This window comes from Pseudorca crassidens, chromosome 4 (genome assembly GCF_039906515.1).
Source record: "Pseudorca crassidens isolate mPseCra1 chromosome 4, mPseCra1.hap1, whole genome shotgun sequence".
Classification (NCBI taxonomy): domain Eukaryota; kingdom Metazoa; phylum Chordata; class Mammalia; order Artiodactyla; family Delphinidae; genus Pseudorca; species Pseudorca crassidens.
In genome coordinates, this window is record NC_090299.1 from 66,409,409 (window position 1) to 66,434,497 (window position 25,089).

A 25,089-nucleotide genomic window follows, 5' to 3' on the forward strand; every position below is an offset into this window, starting at 1 on the left:
AAAACCTCTTGTGGTACAAACTGACACTGCACAAAAGTCTCCTTCGTGAACTTGCCTATAAAGGTCAAATTAAGCAACAATCTGCTTGGGATCGGACACAAAAGACAAAGGGAACATCCTGAGTTCCACTCTCATCCGTATTCTCTATAGAGATTTGTCAATGAATTGATACCACTTCTTCCAGCTTTAAAACTTTGAACAAGGGTCCTCACTAGCAGCATCAGCATCACTGAGAATTTCTTTAGAATGAAATTCTGGGGTCCCCTGTGAGGCCTACAGAAACTCTAGGGGTGAGTTTCAGCAAGCTGTTTGAGAACCAGTGACTTATCTTAAAAAAATATGGGTGAGATGATGGGATCAGTGCACAAGGGGCAGGAACCTCCTTCGCTCAGAATGTTCCCCCCCGCCCAATGCTGCACAGAGTCATGAATCATTTGCTTTTTCCTTTATGTAACTGAGAAATTCCTTGAAAGAAAAATCTCCTTGCATCCCCTCACCAGTCATTCCACCCTTCCTTGCAGCTAGGCTTCAGTTCTTCCAGCCCCACATCCGCTCTCCAGTTTAGAACTGGAACTCCAGTTAAGAACTGTGACTTTTTTTTTTTAATTGAAGATGTGATTTACAATATTGCATTAGTTTCAGGTGTACAGCATAGTGATTCAGATTTTTTGCAGATTTTATTCCATTACAGATTATTACAAGATACTGACTATAATTCCCTGTGCTATACGCTAAATTCTTGTTGTTTATCTGTTTTATGACTTCTTAAATGCTGGATTTAGTGGGTGTCACAGCCTCGGTCCTCTATTAATTCAGCATTTGGTGTTTGATGGGTTTTCCCCTCCTTTGCCAAGTCCAGTTGGATCTGTCCACTGTGTATTTTCCTTTGCCTTCTCATTGCTACCACCCTATTCCCCTTCCCTAATTAATCAAAAGTCAGTCTCCCTTTGTGCCTCACCCCACCCCTCCCCATACAGCTGTCACATTCCTTGTTAAAAAGTATGACTGGGAACCTAGCCACACCCTTCAGTAATTCTCTCCAAGTTCTTCACCTTGGTTTTCAAAGCCTCCAAATTATGACCCTAACTTGCCTTCCCGTCCCTGTCCCCACTGCTCTCTGCCACGTACCCTGTGCTGTAGCCAAAACGGACTGCATTCAGCCCTCTGTATCCACGGGTTCTGCATCCACCACTCATATGCCATTTTGTATAAAGGAATCAGATTTTGGTATCGGTGGGGGTCCTGGAACCAATTCCCCATGGATACCAAGGGACACCTGTATTTGCTCTTCCCAGAATATACCTCACGCCTTCCCATTTCCTCCTGGATCATCCCTGCACCCACCCCGACAGCTCTGCTTACTCAAAGTCCACTCGTTTTTGTGATCCTCGCATGTGACATCTCTGAATCCCCACCCCTCTCATTTGGTCTTTATTAGTCTTTCTATCTTGTATCATAGTATCTGTGAGCATCTTATTTTCCCTACCAGATTCTAATTTCCTACAGGGCAAGCATGAAGCCTGGTTTCTTTCTGTATTTTCTGCATTTTCTGCATTGGGTCTTACACAAGGCAGATGTTCAGCAAGACTTACTGAAGTGAAACAATAAATGTTCTAACTTGGAGTCACACCTGTTTTTCTCCTTTCACTTTATCTATGGCCCTCAATTTCCTCAGTGGATTTTGTTTCTTGGTGTGCTTTTATTTATGGGACAAATGAAAGATCATATGCAGTTGTACTTCCCCACAAATAAATACTTTCTCTTCATCCAGAGCTGTTGCTAAAAATATCTAACCAGTTCAGTTCATAAAATTGTACGATTTTAAAATTTTAATTTGAAGATATTAACAATCTTAGAGGTGTCTGAAAACATTCTTTAGCACATATGTGCTCAATTTTCAATTGCTCATGGAAACAATACTTTCTAAGAACTATTTATAGGTAACTGATGTACACGTGGCAGAGTACAGGTCCAGGCTTATGGATGGATCAGATGTGCCACATACCTCCAGGGAAACAAAAAAGCTGCACACTGGCTTTTTCAGTAAGCCACGAAAGTGGTGCTATTTTAAGTCCCTTAGCATGAAATGAACTCAACCAGATGGATTCAGCCTTGTTAGTAGGTCATTTCAGGCTTAACAACCTAAAACAAATTCAACCCACACCAACTCAACATCTTTTTCATAAAGGACTTTAAAGGTGAAATGGCTTGCAGTCAGAGATAAGCAACTATGTGCCCTGCAGGGAAGTAGCCTTGTTAGGGGTTATCAGTGGCCACCAACTCAACTCCACTTCTGAAATGGCTGATGTAGCTCTGGGAAAAGACGAATCAGGTGGAGATGAGATCTATTATTTTCAGCTATGTGCCTAGTTAAAAAGAAGTTCATGTTATCTTTTTCTAAATTAAATTAAAACAGAGCAAAACTGCTTTATTAAAGACTTATTCTACTGCTTTATTAAAGACTTATTCTAATCTAATACCTACGAACAAAACAAGGTATGAAACAATCTAATGTCAGGTGACTGATGGGCTGCCAGATGTCACAGGTGTCTCCCAGACATTCTCACCTGCAGAATGTATGGACACCATCCTTCAGGGAATATATCCAAACCTGGGATTTTAAAACAGCAAATCTACTTCATTAAGAGGCATCTTTAATTTTAATTTTTTAGATCCGAAATATCTTTCTTAGTCTGCACCTGAACCCCATCCTTCCCCAGGCCTCCATATTGTGACTTTATCTGAAACTATCATTCCACTTGAAATACTAGCCATAGCAGTTTTCCACAAAAAGTAAAAGCATAAGTTGACAATTTAAAAAGAGAACTAGCTCAATCACAACAAATTCTTATGGGGACTGGCTTCAATATACATATTATAATGATAATTACAAATGCATAATTAACAAATTTCTGCAGAACTAAGTTTGGCCAAGAAAACCCAATTTAGGACACAGAGTGAGAGACTGCCTCCTGTGTGTATGTAGACACGTGGAGGGAGGGTATGTCAGATATTGTGAGCTCAAATATTGAGGAAGAAATCAGAGAAAATAAGGTAAATTTCGATGCCAGGAAAACCTGGGGGTCCTGAATACGGCAGTGCTCTGGGCTTTTGGGCAGTGGAAGTGATAAGTGGACACAGTGCTGTGTTCACAGGATGCAGAGCAGAGTAAAATGATGATATGATGACTTCAACAGAGACAGTAAAGAGGAGGCAAGAACTTCTACCATGTTAGTTTTTTTTTTTTTTTTTTTTTTTATCTTATCAGCGCCTGTGAAACAGTCTGGGACACAGTGTTTTGGAAATACTGCTTTTCATCTTGCTCACACCCTAGATAATGAATTTTCAAGGAGGCTCCTTTCATTTCTAGTCTCTTCCTGCTTCCTATCTGTACTGAAGTATCTATACAGAGAGTGGTTCCTTCACTCACATAGAGCACCTGCTGAGGACGGTCCCCTGGGCTAGAGCTGTGAGGACACAAAGATGAGGAAGACTTGCCCTCTGCAGAATGCAGAATTTAACCCCTGATCAAGTTCATTAATTGGTGAAAATGAGGCATCAGACAGGTACCAGTCCACTGAAAATGTTGTAAGTGAAATCATGAATTTGTATTTCTGAAGTCACTAGGGAATGACAGAGAAGAAAGTCACTCTTTAGTGCCTCAATGCAAAATAAGGAGAGAAAATATTCATTTTTCTAAGAATATAGAAGGATTAATATTTGAATCTGAGGGAAAGACATCCTCATATATTACATGGTCTTGATAAACATTTAGAAAATGAAATTTAAGTAAAATACTAAAAATATCTGTCATGATTAATTGCCTGTCAAAAATAACAACCCCCTTCCCACTCCTACACCACTTCCTCCCTCAACTCAGGAAAGCAAATTCAATTTCAGTCTGGCCTATGGACAGATGGCTTTCATTTAAAGTATCAGTAATTTGAGTTATCTGACAGCAAATAGTATCCTACTCAAACATTTGTTATCACCTATCAACTGGAAAATCAAAAAGATGACCAGATACTCAAACTAGGCAAAGAAAAAAAAAAAGAACGATTCGATTCTCTTAGAAAACAATCAAGTAGCAAACTAAAGACCATAATTTCTTGAACATGGGCTTTCCAACTATTCTGACTTAAAATGATTTTTATATGTAAGCCTTAATATTTTATTTTTGACATGAGTTTTCTATACTATAGAAGACTTTCCTCTCACTTTTTAACCACAGAGCTAATCCTGTTAATCCAGAATGAATTGGTGAACCAAGAATGATAACCAAGAAAGAACCTTTTCTCTGAATAGTGGGCAAAAAGGGAGTATTTTTGGAAGTCGGCAAGTACCTGGAAAATCAGAGAACCCACCCATACAGGGTGTGGTAGCTTAAATCAACACGGCTATGACGGCTACTCTTCAACTGTACAATGTTGACTTCTTGTGCCAAGGCTTGAAAATAAGTAACTGCTAGTCCCTGAGGATAGGAGCCCTCTGCCAGAAGACACATTATGTACTGGAAAAAACAGTTACATATTTTTGGTTCAAAAGCTCTTACTGAACATTCTGAGCAACATGGCAACAAATGCAAAAACTGCACCACTTGCCAAAAATGCCAGTACCTGAAACATTTTTGCTTTTTTTTCCCCCCCCCTTTCAATACCTATGGCTGTCCCTTCCTACCTAAACCCCTAGAGTAGCTTAGTCCTCAAGCTTCTATGAGCCCCCTATTCCGTGTCACTCTGCTCTCCGACTTTAATCTGCATATTTACCTTATCTCTTTTTGGCTTGTAAACCTTCAACAGCTACTCAGCATACGTAAGAAAAGTTGGAATCTCCTGGCTTGGCATTCAAGGCCCTGTAAAATTTGACCCCGGCCTACCGTTCTGATCATGTCTTTGCTTCCCTTTGCCAGGAATCTCCTTTCCCCATCTGGCACTCTAGTGGTTCCACAAAGCAATCCAACAGCCGTCTTCATCTCTGCTCAGGAAAAGCTCTCTTCACCCTTCCTCACTTGGCACACAGGCAATGTCTTGCCCAGGTGCCTCTGCTCATCCGAACTTTTCCCGAAATTCAAGATCTAGCTCAAGTTACGCCACAATTCTCTCTCCTGCTTTTGAATCCGTAAAGCATTTGACACAGGAACGAGCATTTGCCACAAAAATCTAGAGACACTGAGATCACGTAATCCAAATCCTTCATTTTCCACACAAGATCATTTTTCACCTTTAGAGAGTTCCCATCTTATACTTTTTCATATGTCCCGTAATAAGTATAATCTCAGTAAATATTTAATTTATTAGGTGATACTTTAATAAATGTAACTTTTTCAAATGTATCAAAGATCAGCAGATAATCCCTTTGGTAGAAGGTGGTAAGAAGAGAAGCCCTAGGGCATTCTGACAGAGTCCCATAAAAGTCAGAGCCTTTAATTAAAAAATACTGTTTTTAATTACCAGCTAATTTTGGCAGACATGGCTGAGCCTCGTCACATCAGGGAACTTCAGAGAGATGAGATTCTCAGAGTGGGAAAGCTCACGGATGGGGTAAGATGTCTGTTTCACGTGTTCCTGGGTACTTTTTTTTAAAATTGAGAGCACAACAGTCTAATTGCTTGTGTTGAAGGTCATTTGGGTTTCAACTCCATCAAAATGAGACCCACAACAAAAGAGCCACATCAACATGCCATGTGCTTTCCAGAAGCTGGCCTGGTTTTAACTGTTTTATTTATTTATGGAGTATATAGCTTCTGCAAGTACAGGATAATTCAAAGTGCTTCCAATATGCCTTTTACTCAAGGAACATCACATCTGATTATTTTCTATAAAGCATACCTAGAGTACATCTATAGATCATATACACACACACCCAAAGACATTTTGTAGCACTTAACACTGTCAAAACAACTGCAGATTTTATGGACAGTACTTGTGAGTACATTGCTATGAGGCACTTAAAATGTATTAAAAATGTTACTTTTCAAAACTATCAATATTACCCCTGTAAATCGCTCTAATGTGAATTTAAGTGTCATGTTAATAAATGCTACAAAGGAAGAATCTATCCTGGAACAAAAACTTAAGAGATACACAGTGTTCTCAGTTGAATTATATTTAATTGAAGTGATTTGTATATATTACTATGAGTGTATTTGACAGATACGAGAAACAAAATGTATAATTCTTACCTTGGGTCTGTTTCTTGTTCACTGCATTATCAGCTTTATGTCGTTTCTAAAATTTAAAAGCAAAAACAAAAACTGTGAAAAAGTGGATGAGATTAACAAAACAAGATAGCACCTATTACAAAAGAGAGATTTTTAAAACTTATGTTTCTCAAAGCTTCTGTCCTTTCACACCCATATCAATTATTTTTGTGTGTGTGGCATGCAGGCCTCTCACCACTGTGGCCTCTCCCGTCGCAGAGCACAGGCTCCAGACGGGCCGCTCTGCGGCATGTGGGACCCTCCTGGACCAGGGCACGAACCCGCGTCCCCTGCATCGGCAGGCGGACCCTCAACCACTGTGCCACCAGGGAAGCCCCTACCCATATCAATTTTATAAGTACGCCCAGGGTGTGGTAATGGGAATAATCAGGGTATGCAGGAATTTTAAAATTGAAAGTGCAATCCATAGCATCTTTATATGCTACTCCTGTTCTGGGAGTACAGGGGCGTGGTCCTCAGAGGGATCTTACATTATTATACAGGTACGATTAAAATTTTAATGTACTAGAAAAGATGGAGCTGAAAGGCTGATTTAGACTTTTGTTTAAATAACTTACTTAAAAAAGAAGATCGCCCATGAGTATTACCTATAATAACTACCATTTAAATAATGGTACTGAAATATTTTCAGTTTCTTATGAAATTCATTATCTAATTAGCTGAGTACATCCTCTATAATTTAATGACGCGCCGATGTCTGTCAATGACGGGAACCAAATATGTCTACCGTTTGCACAAAGCTGCTTCTCCCCACTGTTCCCCTACAGCCCCCTCTCCCACTACCACAAGTCACTGAGTCTCATTTTCCCTCCTCCCAAAGCAAAATTAAACGGTAAACAAATGAGTTAGTCTAAGTCTAGGTGGGTGAGTTTGAAAAGCTACAGAAGCCAAGATTTTATAGCAGTAAGAAAGAGAAAGGGAACGTCAGAGGAAAGGTGAGAATTTGAGTGGCCAGGGGAGGCTATCTTCTCTACGGTTCAACTAGAGGTTTTCCACAGCTTCTGTCTAATCTTACAGCATCGAGCATAACACATCAGCCTCTGCTGACGCTGAAGAAACGTGTTGAGTGCAACTGACTCTGAGCTCAAAGATTCTATCATATAAAGCCCAGGGTCAGGTTTAGCTGCGCATACCTGACCACAAGGTGGGTTGGCATGAGTGTAGTAAAATGAGTTCCTAAGTTCCCCGTTTGAGAAGAAACATGGTTTTTAGAATCACAGGCACAAATGAAAACACTTTTCCAGAGAAAAGCCTGGGCTTGTAGATGAGCACTCCAAGACACAGCAGCACTGACGAGCAGTGGCATAATAGCTGGCACTGGGAGCTCAGTTCATCCAAACAATCAGTCACTGAACTGCACAAAATGCAAATAAGGCATTCAGAAAGCCTCTGTGGAAGGCTTGTTGAAAATGATTCCTGCCACGCCCATAGGCAGGAACACACCACAATTCTTTCTCAATAAAACACTCACTAATAAAAATGTAACAATGCAGACTTTTAATAGTCAAATTATTGCTTCCAAAAGTAAGCACACGATTTGCCAGCAAATGTTCTTAAATAAATTTTTAAAGTTCTGTTAAATTTGTAGCATCAGTGGAGAATATTTTATGATGGATAAAACTCTAAAATACTTACTCTTTCTTTGTTGTGAATAAAGATCTTAAGAAAATTAGGAAGTAACCCAAAATAAATTTTGGTCCAAAATAAACTTGGTCCAAGGCAAATTTAGATATCTGAAGGCAGTGCAAATATTTCCAAAACAACGCACATCTATGACAGACAATGGTTGGACTTCCAACTGAAGGAGACAAATAAAAGCTAATTAATGAAACCCTCCACTTAAACTGGAAATTTAATCTTAGTGAAACTTAAGGAGATCCTGAACATTTCTTTCCATCTGCAGAAAATTCTTATATAGGAGTCTCTCCTTCCTCAACCTTCCCACCACAGAATAAATTAGGTTACTTGTCAAGAAACAATTTTCTGAATATACATGAGGATCCAACCCAGATAGGTACATTCTAATCTTATCATTACATTGTATCTGAAAGAGATCCTATTTCTTCTAAAACTAATAGTTCAGAAGAAATTAATATAGCTATTCTCTGAGTTCAAACACTTCTACTGTCCTGTAATCAGAGTTCACTTAATATCACTGAGAGCTAGTGAATTATTTAATATTATCAATAGTTGATTGACAGTGGTCCAATAAGCTCTACTGTATAAATAGTGCCATGAACTTTATGGTTCTTAAGCATGTGGTACTGACCACCCCTTCCTTCTGGAAACCCTTCCCTCCCTAGACATATCTTAAGACTTCATTACCCAGGTGTTCTACCTGCACCATGGCCCCTTCTTTAGCTCTCTGAGATGGATTTCCTCAAGGCTTACTCCCTGCCCTCTCCACTTCTTACTCTCCACTCTCTTAGTTCATTCATAACTGTAATTTCAATGATAACTATTATCTTAATATATACCAGCCAAGACTCTCATCTGAGCTCCAGACTATTATATCCAGTTGCCTCCCTGACAGCTCCCTCTGGCAGTCTCAAAGGCATCTTACACTATGTCCAAAAGGCAATCTCTGACTTTAACCCCCAAGACTAAGTACTTGTCTCAGAATGGAACCATATACCATCCACTTGCACAAACCAGCAACTTGAGAGTCGTAAGTACCTTCTTTCCCTTTCACTCCCACCCAGTGTATTTCTTCATTCAATAAATGTTAACAAAATACTGTGTCAGGCCCTGTTACTACTGCTGATACAGCAATGAACAAGAGACAAAAACTCTTCCTCTCATGGAACTTACATTCTAGTTGTTAGAGATAGAACATTAATAAAATGAGTAGGATATACAGCATTTCAGATGGTGATAAGTCTTGTCAATTTTACTCCTAAATATATATCGAATTCATTTTTCCATATTTCTTTATCTTTACAATACCACTTAGTTTAAGACATCTTTATGTTTTCATACCAACTATTACCAAAATCCTCTCTTCTTTCCTTGCAATCCATTTTCTATATTTTAGTCAAAAAAGATCTTTGAATGATGACCACACAGTTAACATTTATTCAGCACTAATTATATACTAAGCACCACTCTAAGGACTTTAGTGCATCATTTAATTCTCATAATAGCTGGTGTGGTTACCCGAGTAACGTCTGTCCCCTGTACTAGACTGCAAGCTAGATCATAACTACTTTCACTCACTGGCGTATTCCCAGGATTTGGTCTCTGAACACTGTAGACTTTAAATAAGTATTTGTTTTATAATGAATAAAGTTTATCAGTGTTTAACTGAACAAGTGTATAGCAAAGAAGGCATGTTTTTAAAGATGAATATTATCAATTTAACAAACAACCTTGACTCTTACCATAAGAATTAACATTTGACATTATGCAGCTTTTTTTAAAACTAAGAGTTCTCCAATGATTCTATATTTTCAAGTAAGTGTATATGTAATTTGTTACTTACACACAAAAATAGGAAATCATATTATGTTAAGGTGTCCAAAGCATTGAGAGTTAAAATGTAAACTCGGTAGTTGAGTCTTAGGTAATTCTTACTGTTTATTGTAAAAATTTTTTTAAAAAGGTTGTTTAACAGAACATAAAGGAAAGCTTACTCGAATGTAAGCTTTGTTTCATTCACTGATGTAAGAGTGGTAGATTCACCAATATCTAATTCTCCTCTACTGCTATGGACACTGAGATTATAGCTCCCTTTTGTCATGTCACTAGTTCTAATATTGTGCTGTAAGCAGATGTGATATGCACCATTTCTATGTACCTCCATTCTCTCCCTTCCTCTGTTCTGGTGACCACTGACATCCCACACAGCAGAGCCCTGATTCAGCTGTATCCCTGAATGACTACATGAACAATGGTGCCTCCTGCCCTCCCTTCCTCCTGGACAAAAACCTGCAGTGTCTCTGAGTACGTGAAAAATCAACTTATGTTTAAGCCCCTGACATTTGGGACTTGATTACTGCAGCAAAAGTTTAACACATCCTAAAACATACCCTAATGAATGCTGGGTACCTAAGTACTGCTTCACATATCTTTGTTGAATGAATGAAAAGTTATATGTACTAATTATAATTACTGATAAAGATACTCTCTGTCCAACTATCTAAACGATTATCTGATTGTTTTTCCTTTTCTAGGGAGTAACATTTCAAACTTTCTATCACCTTACACATTGACATAAACTTCTTATTAAACCATTCTTACAGAACATTTTTAGTCAACTTCTTAACAGTGTTTTTCTTTATTGGAAAACTACTTCACATGATATCTTATTACCCACAATACTATTATTACATCCTTCAGGAACTGCCTGATTAGCTGCTTTCCAATAGTATCCAGTTATTACATATGCCAATAAGAGTTCTGTTAAAAACAAGCAAACTTCTTGGATACTATTTTATTTACCATGTATTTTCATAGAGAGAGATACTAGAAACCATAGCTAGAGAGTTTATAGTTTTGCTAGGGAAAAGGGAAAAAAAAAGAAAGGCAGTTTAGAGCAGTGATTATAAGGCAGGGGCTCTGGAACCAAACAGCCTTATTTGAATTCTGACAGTCCCAGTTATTAGCTCTGTGACCTTGGGCAAGTTAACTTACCCCTCTATGCCTCCTCTCCCTCATCTTTAAAATGGGGATAATATCAATAATCTTTAAAGTTGTTATAAGATTTAATAAATTAAAAGGACATAGAGCAAGTACATGGAACCCAGAAGCTCTATAAATGTTATTAATATTATCATTGGTGACTCGCTACAATAATACAGAGGAAGAACACTGGATGGGATGGAATTCTGATTCCACTGATTTCTTGCACAAGTTACACAACCTCTCTAAGCCTCAGCTTTCTTACCTTTAAAATGAGGCTAAAAATCTAACTTGCAAAGTCACTGAATGAATTAAATTTTTAAAAATTTGCAAAAATGACAGCACAATGTCTAGCAAATAAGAGATGTTCAATGAAAATTAGGTTAAACAAAGAAAGAAAGGGGAATATACATAAGGCAAAGAAAGAGACAAAACTGTAGTAAAGACCAGTCCTTAAGGACTGCCAAGTGCAAGTACAATTTAAAGGATGGTAACTCTGTGTGGAGTGATACAGGTGAGAAGAGAGTCCCTTAAATTTTCAGCTAGCGGTCCCCGGCAAGTATGCCATTTCCAGCTAGAGGACTATGATGTTTTACACACACACACACAACACACACACACACACACACACACACACCACACACACACACACACACACACACACACACACACACACACACACACACACACACACACACACACACACACCCTCTGTTTGTACCCCTAGACACCTGGATGTTTTTGAGGCTGATGATCTAAATGGTCAGTTGACCCATTTCTAATATGCCTAGTGATGTTACAGCTCATGTGTTCTTCATGAGATCCCAATTTGATTCTTTACAAAAATAATATCAATGTTTGTACAATTTTAATTGGAGCTTTCTAAAGAATGTCTCAGCCTTTCCTTGTCTTACCATCTGACTTGCCTAAGGCTTGACAGATGATCATTTCAGACAGGCAATGTATTTAAAGGGCACAGAAAAAAAAATATTAGCTTCCTCAACTAAAGTTGTGGTTTCTCAACCACTGCGCCACCAGGGAAGCCCGGGAGCATATTTTATGTTTAAATTTTTATTGAAGTATAGTTAGTTTACAATGTGTTAGTCTCAAGTGTACAGCAAAGTGATTCAGTTATACATATATATCTATTTTTTTTTTATTTAACATCTTTATTGGAGTATAATTGCTTTACAGTGGCGTGTTCTAACACATATATATGGAATCTAAGGAAAAAAAAAAGGTCATGAAGAACCTAGGGGTAAGACGGGAATAAAGACACAGACCTACTAGAGAAGGGACTTGAGGATACGGGGGGGGGAAGGGTAAGCTGTGACAAAGTGAGAGAGTGGCATGGACATATATACACTACCAAACGTAGAATAGATAGCTAGTGGGAAGCAGCCACATAGCACAGGGAAATCAGCTAGGTGGTTTGTGACCACCTAGAGGGGTGGGATAGGGAGGGTGGGAGGGAAGAGATATGCGAACATATGTATATGTATAACTGATTCACTTTGTTATAAAGCAGAAACTAACACGCCATTGGGAGCATATTTTAAATACTTTTAAGTTGAATGGGGATTTTAAACAGTCTGTGTCCAGAATTAAACAACTTAGGAAGAAACTAATTTTTTAAAATATGTATATAAAAATAACAGAGTTACATTTATTTATGAAAAAACAAATACTTACAATATCTTCTATTATCTCTTTGACAGCTGCCACAGCTAAAATAAATAAGAGAGGAACCAGTGTTGTGTAGCGACCTGTTGGTGATACATCAGGTATTTGCTATCGGAAGAGAAAAAAAGGATGAGAAATTCAGTAAGAACTAGAAGGTTTATAATAGATTTAAAAACAACAAAGCCTTGGAGCTTCTTAAAATATGCTTCATTGATTTTACCATCTTGGTAGACTAAACACTACATGAGGTAATTTGCTTGTACCTAGTATGTAGCTGGGAGAGAGGGTTAATTAGCTTCACAGCAAGCAGTTGTGTGTAGGACTAACACCTACAAAGGGGGATTGGTTAACTAAATTACAGCATGTCCATACACTAAAATTTCACCCAACCATTAAGGACGTTATTTTAGAAACACAATGAATCACACGGGAAAATACCCACACATTATTATATGGATAAAGCAGATGATAAGACATATATACTCTAAGATCCCCTTTTTGTAAAGTAAGTCAATTAACAATGCTTGGGATGAAAAAAAAAAAAAAAAGACCAGAAGGATAAACACCCAAATTTTAAGACAGTAATTTCCTCTTGGTGGTGGTAGAATAGTAAGAGTTATAAAATTTTTTCTTTGTTGTGTTTTCTTATTCTTTTTGCATGAACATAGACTACTTTTTAATAAAATGAAACTTTTTTCCTAATTACATATAACCCAAATACAAAATGAAAGAATTTTTAAATGGTAACTTACATTCTAAGGTTCAGAATTGACAAGGTTACTGTTACTAAAATCACTTACTAGTTTAAGAAAAAGTCCCATCCCCCTTTACCACCCAAAATGAATAGTCCCCGCCACATTAAATTTACAGAATGTTTAAAAGAAGTTGATAAAAATGAATCAAAAAAAAATGAATCAAAAGGCTTGATAAGGTAGCAGCAGTATTCTAACTCGGCTTGCAGCAGGAGCTGGAAATGCCCACCAAACCAGCTTATCTCTGTGCTTAGATAAGCTTCAGAAGATTGGTCATGGGCTTAAGAAAAACATTTATTAATATCTGAACACATGATTTTGAGCTAAGGTTTTACAACATGACTTTACCTGAAGCAGTGCAATAAAGAGAAAAAATGAATTAGCGGCTCTTCTGAACTGAGAGTAGAGAAATCTTGGAAGGAATGTGATTACGTTATATTTTGCAGTGCTAGAAAACAAAAATGAAAAGCAGCGTAAAAGTCAATTACTCCACAATTAGCACCCATGTTTACAAAATTCTATTATCACCATATAAAAAATTAAATGAACAAATGTCCTCTGTTTTAAATTGGGTGAATACTGCAAATGGTCATTAACCTCAAAGAAAAGGAGTGAAAGGAACTGTCTAAATAGTAAGAGTTTAATTTTCTGCACAATATCTTTTGTTATCTTTGGCCGATCATCCTGTTATCATTACTAGCAACGGCTTACAAAGAAGAGCACCTTTAGTTAAGATAGTGTATAATATGTTAATAGAAAATAAAATCTTGCAAAAAGAAAAATCAGCAATTTGAGCAAGACCAGAAACATCAAATAGAGGGACTTCCCTGGATAACGTCAGAGAAATGGGGAGTTTTGGGGGGTTCTGTCTGAATTTTCTTCATGGCTCCTCTAGAAACTTGGCTAGGACTCCACACCAAACATCAGATATGTCCACAATCAGGAAGATATCACCATTTAGGTCTCAGAAATATCCAACCTTCCTCTTGTTAATTAAATAGAAAGGAGATTAAAGGGACACATGCCACACTCCTTAAGCTCAGAAAAGTTACTGTATAATTTGAAGGTGTAAATATTAATTTTAAACGGTCATTTCACAAATCTAGGAGTTTTGTCACCAGAAAACTACTGGGCTGACGTGTGGCGGGAAGGGGGCTGGTGTTCACTTGGTTCCGGAGGCCACTTAGTGAATAGTGCTTATAACAGCAATAGTTTTACATTATTGTTGGAATGAAAATAGAACAGTGAAGTAATTCTCACACCTTCCATTCCTCGACACCATATGAAATTTTGCAAGTATCGAAAGCCAATATTTAAAGACTATTTAACAAAAAGGAGTTCTAAGTGAAGAACTGCAAAGACTTCTTTTAAAAGGTGAAAACTTGTTAATCAAAAACAACGGTTCATGCATCTATTAACAGGTTTAAGACAAAGGCACATACCCATGAACAGTTTTCATTATTCAGATACTGAAACTAGAACTGGTAGCATACATATGGCTGCTTAGCCCTTCTCCTTCCTGCTTCTAGATTCTTTTGTTTGTTTTTTTGCGGTTCGCGGGCCTCTCACTGTTGTGGCCTCTCCCGTTGCGGAGCACAGGCTCTGGACGCGCAGGCTCAGCGGCCATGGCTCACGGGCCCAGCCGCTCCGTGGTATGTGGGATCTTCCCGGACCGGGGCACAAACCCATGTCCCCTGCATCGGCAGGCAGACCCTCAACCAGTGCGCCACCAGGGAAGCCCTCTAGATTCTTATTAACATCTCCTTCTTGGCTAGAAGATGGAGAAACGGCTGATACACACTGCCTCCAGTAAGCTCTTAAATATTAAACTGATTTCACTGAAAACTCCTTGCAAGCATTTTCATTTTGGTCCGGCAGGGGAGATGTCCTCCCAAGTTCTGCTGTAATAGCTAGTCCCAAGCATTCTTTGGTTTCTTACCTGACATGGTTATTGCAGAATTTTGTCAGCTGGGGCTGGTTGATGAATATAGTCCTTACTTCCTCCTGGTCAGCCAGTGAAGTCTTCTCCGAAACATCTTCAGTCTTCTCATAACCTTAAAGAGAGAGAGTCTTATTTGATAAGAAATGTTTCATTTTATTATCCAGACCAAAAACACATTTCATAACTATCCTAGAGCCTAAAATCTGTTAAAAGCTATCTACTTCCCTGTTATTGGTGTTGCTTCTATTCTAATAAAAGGAAAAATCCCCACATTTAACGTTTCTACTAAATTTGAAAGGCAGCACTTAACAGTCATGTGAAAGCTGACCCATTTCAAAAAGAGTAACATCAATTTTTAATTTGTACCCATCTTTTCCCCAGAAATGTTCAACTTATTTCCTTTCATTACACAAAGATATGTCCAAAAGTAACACAAAATTGTAAAATGGTTTACACTTTTAGATAAGACTAACAAGACAGAGGTAATGACAATACATTCTGAAATTTTAAGCATACACATTTAATGCTTTTCTGGTTTTGCTCTTTCTTTGTGAATAAACACAGAGAAAAAGATCAACATTAAGGTTTAAATAGGCAACCACCACAATGATCTAACTCACTATGATCATCTTAATCTTTCCAGTAATTAGAATTTATGTTTATGAATGATCTTAAGTTTCTTAAGATCAAGTCACCTCACCATCACTGAAACAACGTAAACAGATACGGGCAATTTCTGCTGGGTAACACCTTGCTGCAATGTTGACAACACTTTAAAAAATACATGCAGCTTCTAGAAGAACAGAAAAAATTTTAAACTGCTTATTTTACTTTCCAGTGAGAATTAAATGAGACTGAATTAAATCAGTCCCTTACCCCTTTCCTCGAGTCACCAACAGTACTTTATCTCAAATACCCACTTTTCTTCTCTTTTCTGCCTAGTCAGTGCCAACTCCTCCCAAAAGACCTGCCGACAGCGGTCTCTTCTGAAGTATTCTCTGGTGCTAAAGTCAGTGCATCTTCACTATGTTCCCACAGGCCTCTGTACCTCCCCTGTCCCTTGAGTCTGTCCCCTACCAGAATGGAATTCCCTGGGGCCATAGCTGGGGTGCTACTTATCTTCCAATACCAGTACTAACAAACAGCAGGTACTCAATAAATGTTTGCCAAATAAATAAAAACTAAATGACAAAGGACTTGTTACGTGCCCATTTCTTTGAGAGCAAGCAAATGATTCTCCACCCACTGATAAAGAAACTGATGACAGCCATGTGCTGGTAACAAACTGTACAATAAAAGCTTGCCTGTGGGGTTCCGTTACCCTATGAAACCAGAAAATCATAGGAGCTTCCTACAAAGGGGCAGAACATGAGCATAGGGACCCGGCAGGTGAGAAACAGTGTAACTGTGTGCAGGGCAGTGCACACAGGACAACACTGTTGAAGAATATACAAAAGGCAAGGTAAAGACAGGTGAGATACAGTGCTGAAAAAGCACACAGGCCAGGTTTAAAAGGACCTCTCACGCTTGTGAAGAAGTCTGGATCACATCCTCTCGTTGGTAGTGAGCCAACGAAAGCTTGCCAAGGAGAGAGGCACAGGGTGAGAGCCACACTTTATACTCATCACGTTGGAGGTCACAGGGATCCAAACTAGGTACTGTCACACTCATTTTGCAGTCTTAGACACATCAGCAGCTTTGCCCATGGTCACATGGTTAATAATTATCTGTCACTACACCATGTTTTAGACGCAACACAAACTTTCCTCCCTACTGTATACAATCAAAATTCCATATAGGGATTGCTAAAGACTGAATGTTTATGTCTCCTCCAAAATCCATGTGTTGAAATCCTAACCCTGGATGTGATGGTATTAGGAGGAGAAATTTTTTCGAGGTGATTAGGTCATGATGGTGGAATCCTCATAAGAGGGATTAGTGCCCCTTTTAAAAGAGGTCCCAGAGAGATCCCTCCCCCCGCCCCCACCATGTGAGGACACAGCAAGAAGACGGTCCTCTATGAACCAGAAGGCAGGCCCTCACCAGACACCTAATCTGCCAGGGCCTTGATCTTGGACTTCCCAGGCTCCAGAACTGTGAGAAGTAAATTTGTTATTCATAAACCGGCCAGTCTATAGTATTTTATTAAAGCAGCCTGAACAGACTAAGTCATGGATTATCAGAGGCACAGCAATATTAAAATTCTTAGAAATCTTTTATTAGATTTTCCTTGATGACAGCACAAAGACCGTAGTGTACTGTTTACAGTACCTTAACTGGACAAAGTGCCTCAAGAAAACCAGCTCTCCACTCGGCTTTGAACTGATATCCTCAAGTTGTACTTACTTTACGTAACGTTCTCAGTTGAGGTGTTAGGTATCACTCCTTACCTGACACATCCATTTATACTGGGGTTTCAAATGCTGCCAGGTAAACTTGGACATCACCTCTCCCCATCACGTATGAATCTGTATTCAAAAATTTCTTGGGGCAAAGGACCCTCCTAGGAAAAAGGGATTGGAATCGCCTCTTTCCTTAAATTTTGGTCTCATACTTCTGGGTTACAGGTGAACACATCCCCTATAACCGATCAATATGCACCAGACAACTCTGTTTTTATGTTTTTTTTCTTTTAAAAATGTTCTCTGCAGGAGATTGGTTCAAGGTGGCGGAGTAGAAGGACGTGCTCTCGCTCCCCCTTGCAAGAGCACCAGAATCACAACTAACTGCTGAACAATGATTGACAAGAAGATGCTGGAACTCACCAAAAAAGATACCCCACATGCAAAGACAAAGGAGAAGCCACAATGAGATGGGAGGAGGGGCGCAATCACAATAAAATCAAATCGCATAACTGCTGGGTGGGTGACTCACAAACTGGAGAACACTTAATACCACACAAGTCCACCCACTGGAGTGAAGGTTCTGAGCCCCACGTCAGGCTTCCCAACCTGGGGTTCCGGCAATGGGAAGAGGAATTCCTAGAGAATCAGACTTTGAAGGCTAGCGGGATTTGATTACAAGACTTCGACAGGACTGGGGGAAACAGAGACTCCACTCTGGGAGGGCACATACAAAGTAGTGTGTGCACGGGGACCCAGGGTAAGGAGCAGTGACCCCACAGGAGACTGATCCAGACCTACCTGCTAGTGTTGGAGGGTCTCCTGCAGAGGTGGGGGGTGGCTGTGTCTCACCTTGGGACAAGAACACTGGCAGCAGAAGTTCTGGGAAGTACTCCTTGGCGTGAGCCCTCCCAGAGTCCGCCATGAGCCCCACCAAAGGGCCCAGGTAGGCTACAGTGTTGGGTCACCTCAGGCCAAATAACCAACAGGGAGGGAACCCAGCCCCACCCATCAGCAGACAAGCAGATTAAAGTTCTACTGAACTCTGCCGACCAGAGCAACAGCCAGCTCTACCCACCACCAGTCCCTCCCATCAGGAAACTTGCACGAGCCTCTTAGATAGCCTCATCCACCAGAGGGCAGACAGCAGAAGCAAGGAGAACTACAATCCTGCAGCCTGTGGAGCAAAAACCACATTCACAGAAAGATAGACAAGATGAAAAGACAGAGGGCTATGTACCAGATGAAGGAACAAGATAAAACCCCAGAAAAACAACTAAATGAAGTGGAGATAGGCAACCTTCCAGAAAAGGAAATCAGAATAACAATAGTGAGGATTATCCAGGACCTCAGAAAAAGCATGGAGGCAAAGATGGAGAAGATGCAAGAAAAGTTTATAAAGACCTAGAAAAATTAAAGAACAAACAAACAGAGATGAACAATACAATAGCTGAAATGAAAAATACACTACAAGGAATCAATAGCAGAATAACTGAGGCATAAGTGACCTGGAAAACAGAATGGTGGAGTTCACTGTTGTGGAACAGAATAAAGAAAAAGAATGAAAAGAAATGAAGACAGACTAAGAGACCTCTGGGACAACATTAAACGCAACAACATTCGCATTATAGGGGTCCCAGAAGGAGAAGAGAGAGAGAAAGGACCAGAGAAAATATTTCAAGAGATTATAGTCGAAAACTTCCCTAACATGGAAAAGGAAATAGCTACCCAAGTCCAGGAAGCGCAGAGAGTCCCATATAGGATAAACCCAAGGAGAAACATGCTGAGACACATAGTAATCAAATTGGCAAAAAATAAAGAAAAATTATTGAAAGCAACAAGGGAAAAAAGACAAATAACATACAAAGGAACTCCCATAAGGTTAACAGCTGATTTCTCAGCAGAAATTCTACAAGCCAGAAAGGAGTGGCATGACATATTTAAAGTGATGAAAGGGAAGAACCTACAACCGAGATTACTCTACCCGGCAAGGATCTCATTCAGATTCGAAGGAGAAATGAAAAGGTTTACAGACAAGCAAAAGCTAAGAGAATTCAGCACCACCAAACCAGCTCTACAACAAATGCTAAAGGAACATCTCTAAGTGGGACACACAAGAGAAGTAAAGGACCTACAAAAACAAACCTAAAACAATCAAGAAAACAGTAATAGGAACATACATATCGATAATTACCTTAGACGTGAATGGACTAAATGCTCCAACCAAAAGACACAGGCTCGCTGAATGGATAAAAACAAGACCCATATATATGCTGTCTACAAGAGACCCACTTCAGACCTAGGGACACATACAGACTGAAAGTGAGGGTATGGAAAAAGATATTCCATGCAAATGGAAATCAAAAGAAAGCCGGAGTAGCAATACTCATATCAGATAAAATAGACTTTAAAATAAAGAATGTTACAAGAGACAAGGAAGGACACTACATAATGATCAAGGGATCAATCTAAGAAGAAGATATAACAATTATAAATATATGTGCACCCAACATAGGAGCACCTCAATACAAAAGGCAACTGCTAACAGCTATAAAAGAGGAAACTGACAGGAACACAATAATAGTGGGGGACTTTAACACCTCACTTACACCAATGGACAGATCATCCAAAACGAAAATACATAAGGAAACAGAAGCTTTAAACGAAACAATAGACGAGATAGATTTAATTGATATTTATAGGACACTCCATCCAAAAACAGCAGATTACACTTTCTTCTCAAGTGTGCATGGAACATTCTCCAGGATTGATCACACCTTGGGTCACAAATCAAGCCTCAGCAAATTTAAATCATATCAAGCATCTTTTCTGACCACAACGCTATGAGATTAGAAAACAGTTACAGGGAAAAAAATGTAAAAACACAAACACATGGAGGCTAAAGAATACATTACTAAATAACCAAGAGATCACTGAAGAAATCAAAGAGGAAATCAAAAAATACCTAGAGACAAATGATAATGAAAACATGATGATGCAAAACCTAAGGGATGCAGCAAAAGCAGTTCTAAGGGGGAAGTTCATAGCAATACAATCCTACCTCAAGAAACAACATCTCAAATAAACAACCTAATCTTACACCTAAAAGAACTAGAGAAAGAAGAGCAAACAAAACCCAAAGTTAGTAGAAGAAAAGAAATCATAAGGATCAGAGCAGAAATAAGTGAAACAGAAACAAAGAAAACAATAGCAAAGATCAATAAAACTAAAAGATGGTTCTTTGAGAAGATAAACAAAATTGATAAACCATTAATGAGACTCATCAGGAAAAAGAGAGGACTCAAATCATTAAAATTAGAAATGAAAAAGGGGAAGTTACAACAGACACCGCAGCAATACAAAGCATCCTAAGAAACTACTACAAGCAACTCTATGGCAATAAAATGGACAACCAGGAAAAAATGGACGAATTCTTAGAAAGGTATAACCTTCCAAGACTGAACCAGGAAGAAACAGAAAATATGAACAGACCAATCACAAGTAATGAAATTGAAATTGGGATTAAAAATCTTCCAACAAACAAAAGTCCAGCACCAGATGGCTTCACAGGTGAATTCTATCAAACATTTAGAGAAGAGCAAAAACCCATCCTTCTCAAATTCTTCCAAAAATTGCAGAGGAAGGAACACTCCCAAACTCATTCTATGAGGCCACCATCACCCTGATACCAAAACCAGACAAAGATACGACAAAAAAAAAGAAAATTACAGACCAATATCACTCATGAATATAGATGCAAAAATCCTCAACAAAATACTACTAAACAGAATCCAACAACACATTAAAAGGATCATACACCATGATCGAGTGGGATTTATCCCAGGAATGCAAGGATTCTTCAATATATGCAAATCAATCAATGTGATTCACCATATTAAAAAACTGAAGAAGAAAAACCATATGATCATCTCAATAGATGCAGAAAAAGCTTTTGACAAAATTCAACACCCATTTATGATAAAAACTCTCCAGAAAGTGGGCATAGAGGGAACCTACCTCAAAATAATAAAGGCCATATATGACAAACCCACAGCAAACATCATTCTCAATGGTGAAAAACTGAAAGTATTTCCTCTAAGATTAGAAACAAGACAAGGATGTCCATTCTCACCACTATTATTCAACACAGTTTTGGAATCCCAGTCATGGCAATCAGAGAACAAAACGAAATAAAAGGAATACAAATTGGAAAAGAAGAAGTAAAACTGTCACTGTTAGCAGATGATGTGATACTACACCTACAGAATCCTAAAGATGCCACCAGAAAACTACTAGAGCTAATCAATGAATTTGGTAAAGTTGCAGTATACAAAATTAATGCAGAGAAATCTCTTTCATTCCTATATACTAATGATGAAAAATCTGAAAGTGAAATTAAGGAAACACTCCCATTTACCATTGCAACAAAAAGAATAAAATACCTAGGAATAAACCTACCTAGGGAGACAAAAGACCTGTATGCCAAAAACTATATGACACTGATGAAAGAAATTAAAGATGATACAAATAGATGGAGAGATGTACCATGTTCTTGGATTGGAAGAATCAAGATTGTGAAAATGACTATACTACCCAAGGCAATCTACAGATTCAATGCAATCCCTAACAAATTACCAATGGTATTTTTTACAGATCTACAACAAAAAATCTTGACATTTGTATGGAGATACAAAAGACCCCAAAGATCCAAAGCAGTCTTGAGGGAAAAAAACGGAGCTGGAGGAATCAGACTCCCTGACTTCAGACTATACTACAGAGCTACAGTAATCGAGACAATATGGTACTGGCACAAAATCAGAGATATAGATCAATGGAACAGGATAGAAAGCCCAGAAATAAACCCACGCACCTAGGGTCAACTAATCTATGACAAAGGAGGCAAGGATATACAATGGAGAAAAGACAGTCTATTCAGTAAGTGGTGCTGGGAGAACTGGACAGCTACATGTAGAAGAATGAAATTAGAACATTCCTTAACACCATACACAAAAATAAACTCAAAATGGATTAGAGACCTAAATATAAGACTGGACACTATAAAGCTCTTAGAGGAAAACATAGGAAGAACACTGTTTGACATAAATCACAGCAAGATATTTTTTGACCCACCTCCTAGAGTAATGGAAATGAAAACAAAAATAAGCAAATGGGACCTAATGAAACTCAAAAGCTTTTAGAAAGCAAAGAAAACTACAACAAGAGGAACAGACAACCCTCAGGATTGGAGAAAATATTTGCAAACGAATCAACGGACAAAGGATTAATCTCCAAAATATATAAACAGCTCATGCAGCTCAATATTAAAAAAACAAACAACCCAATTCAAAAATGGGCAGAAGACCTAAATAGACATTTCTCCAAAGAAGACATACAGATGGCCAAGAAGCACATGAAATCTGCTCAACATCACTAATTATTAGAGAAATGCAAATCAAAACTATCACCTCACACCAGTTAGAATGGACATCATCAGAAAATCTACAAATAACAAATGCTGGAGAGGGTGTGGAGAAAAGGGAACCCTCTTGCACTGTTGGTGGGAATGTAAATTGATACAGCCACTATGAAGATCAGTATGGAGGTTCCTTAAAAAACTAACAATAGAATTACCATATGACCCAGCAATCCCACTACCGGGCATATACCCAGAGAAAACCAGAATTCAAAAAGACACATGCACCCCAATGTTCATTGCAGCACTATTTACAATAGCCAGGTCATGGAAGCAACCCAAATGCCCATCGACAGACGAATGGAATAAGAAGATGTGGTACATATATACAATGGAATATTACTCAGCCATAAAAAGGAACGAAATTGGGTCATTTGTAGAGACGTGGATGTATCTAGAGACTGTCATACAGAGTGAAGTAAGTCAGAAAGAGAAAAACAAATATTGTATATTAACGCATATATGTGGAACCTAGAAAAATGGTACAGCTGAACTGGTTTGCAGTGCAGAAATTGAGACACAGATGTAGAGAACAAATGTATGGACACCAAGGGGGGAAAGTGGCAGGGGGAGGGGTGGTGGTGTGATGAACTGGGAGATTGGGATTGACATATATACACCAATATGTATAAAATGGATAACTAATAAGAACCTGCTGTATAAAAAAATAAAATAAAATTCAAAAATAAATAAATAAAATCCCCCCCCCAAAAAAAAATGTTCTCTGCAAACTGCCCCCTTCGACAGTTATGATGACCAGATGAAGACCTCTGTGTTCACACCTGGGCAATGCCTTCAGTGAGAGATTGATGTACAGTGGTGGCGAAGGTAACCGAAGGAAGGATCCCCCCGACCGACTCTGCCCCAAAGCGGGTAAAACTTAGATGGTACCCTTGTTATTCCTTCCCATACGTGGTCTGCCTTTTGTTTTAAGGAGGGAGGCTGTGTCCCTCGGGATTTGTTTAGTAATTTAGAGGCCTTGGTTACGTAAGTCATTAAAATTCACTAGTAGCTTTTAATCCACTTGTCCTGCCTTCTAAGGTCTACTGAGAACCAAGCCAGCTCATGTGTCATCCCCTCACGGAACGCAGTGGAGGAGAGTGAGGCCATGTATCCATTAACAGTTCTCATGGAGTATTCCCTGAAGGTCAGGTGAGCCTTCTTTGTCCTGAAGTCATGCAAAAGGTGAAGAGTGCCAACAGAAAGAAACAGACCTTAATCAGGCTCTGGAACCATCTCTCGCAGCTTTTCTTAGCACAAGAGTTGCACAAAGAAGGCACAGGATACTCCCACATTTAATGGAAATGGACTTCAAGGGGTCTGGGTGACTGCTTCTGGGATCCCCTCAGGCACCCATCCTCCCTGGGTTAGTACTGAGATGGTCCAGAGTGAACTCTGATGCCCATCTTGGAACACGTTCAAACCCCTTATCAAGTATAGTCAAACGGACAGCATCTGGCAAACAGCAAAGCCAAGAATAAAACGTGACTTTAAGTAGTTACTTACTCTCATTAGGCTTCAGTTTCCCAGTCTACAAAATTTTATAGAAATTTTATATGGAATAGTTGCTATTAAATGGAAGAATTTATGCAAAGTACTTAACAAAATGACTAATATTTGTTAGGTACATAACAATCTATTATACCTAAAGAGTTAATAGAAGTAAATAATGATAAATTGGTATGTGGAAGCTTACAGAAATGGGAGGCTGGCACGCTGCCTCCAAAGTAATGTCCAGAGTGGTCATTCCCTACCTTGTAATTGTTAATTCATCTGCTTCCCCTGTTACCCTGAGAGTTATCTGAATAGTACACCTCTGGCTCACAGTAAGCACTCAGTGTCTAATGAATTAACAAATGAGCGAAAATATATTTAACAATATATCAAGAACAGATCCTTCTCTTAGAAGTAGACACAGGTTATCCAAGCCTGTAAGACTGATGCATAAATCCAAAATGACAGTTAGTAAGTTTATTACTAGAGAAATAATTGCCACAGGAACTAGAGTAACTGAGGTCCCATAATTAATTGAATTCTCCCCTGGTGGCCTATGTAGA

The 25,089-nt window shown here is 38.8% G+C and overlaps 1 protein-coding gene across 5 annotated transcripts in view; it reads right to left on the bottom strand.

Annotated features, from left to right (window-relative positions):
• The window catches only part of ATP8A1 (ATPase phospholipid transporting 8A1), a 235,562-nt gene that overhangs the window by 183,550 nt on the left and 26,923 nt on the right, over nucleotides 1-25,089 (bottom strand). For 4 of the 5 annotated variants that reach the window (XM_067735836.1, XM_067735834.1, XM_067735838.1 and 1 more), the window contains exons 2-5: nucleotides 15,215-15,329; nucleotides 13,624-13,723; nucleotides 12,533-12,631; nucleotides 6,182-6,227 (exon numbers count right to left, since the gene is read on the bottom strand). In XM_067735836.1, the coding sequence (XP_067591937.1) occupies nucleotides 6,182-6,227; nucleotides 12,533-12,631; nucleotides 13,624-13,723; nucleotides 15,215-15,329 (360 nt within the window). Of the gene's footprint in view, nucleotides 1-6,181; nucleotides 6,228-12,532; nucleotides 12,632-13,623; nucleotides 13,724-15,214; nucleotides 15,330-25,089 lie in introns of those variants that run through there. The other variant, XM_067735840.1, reaches the window with a different exon arrangement.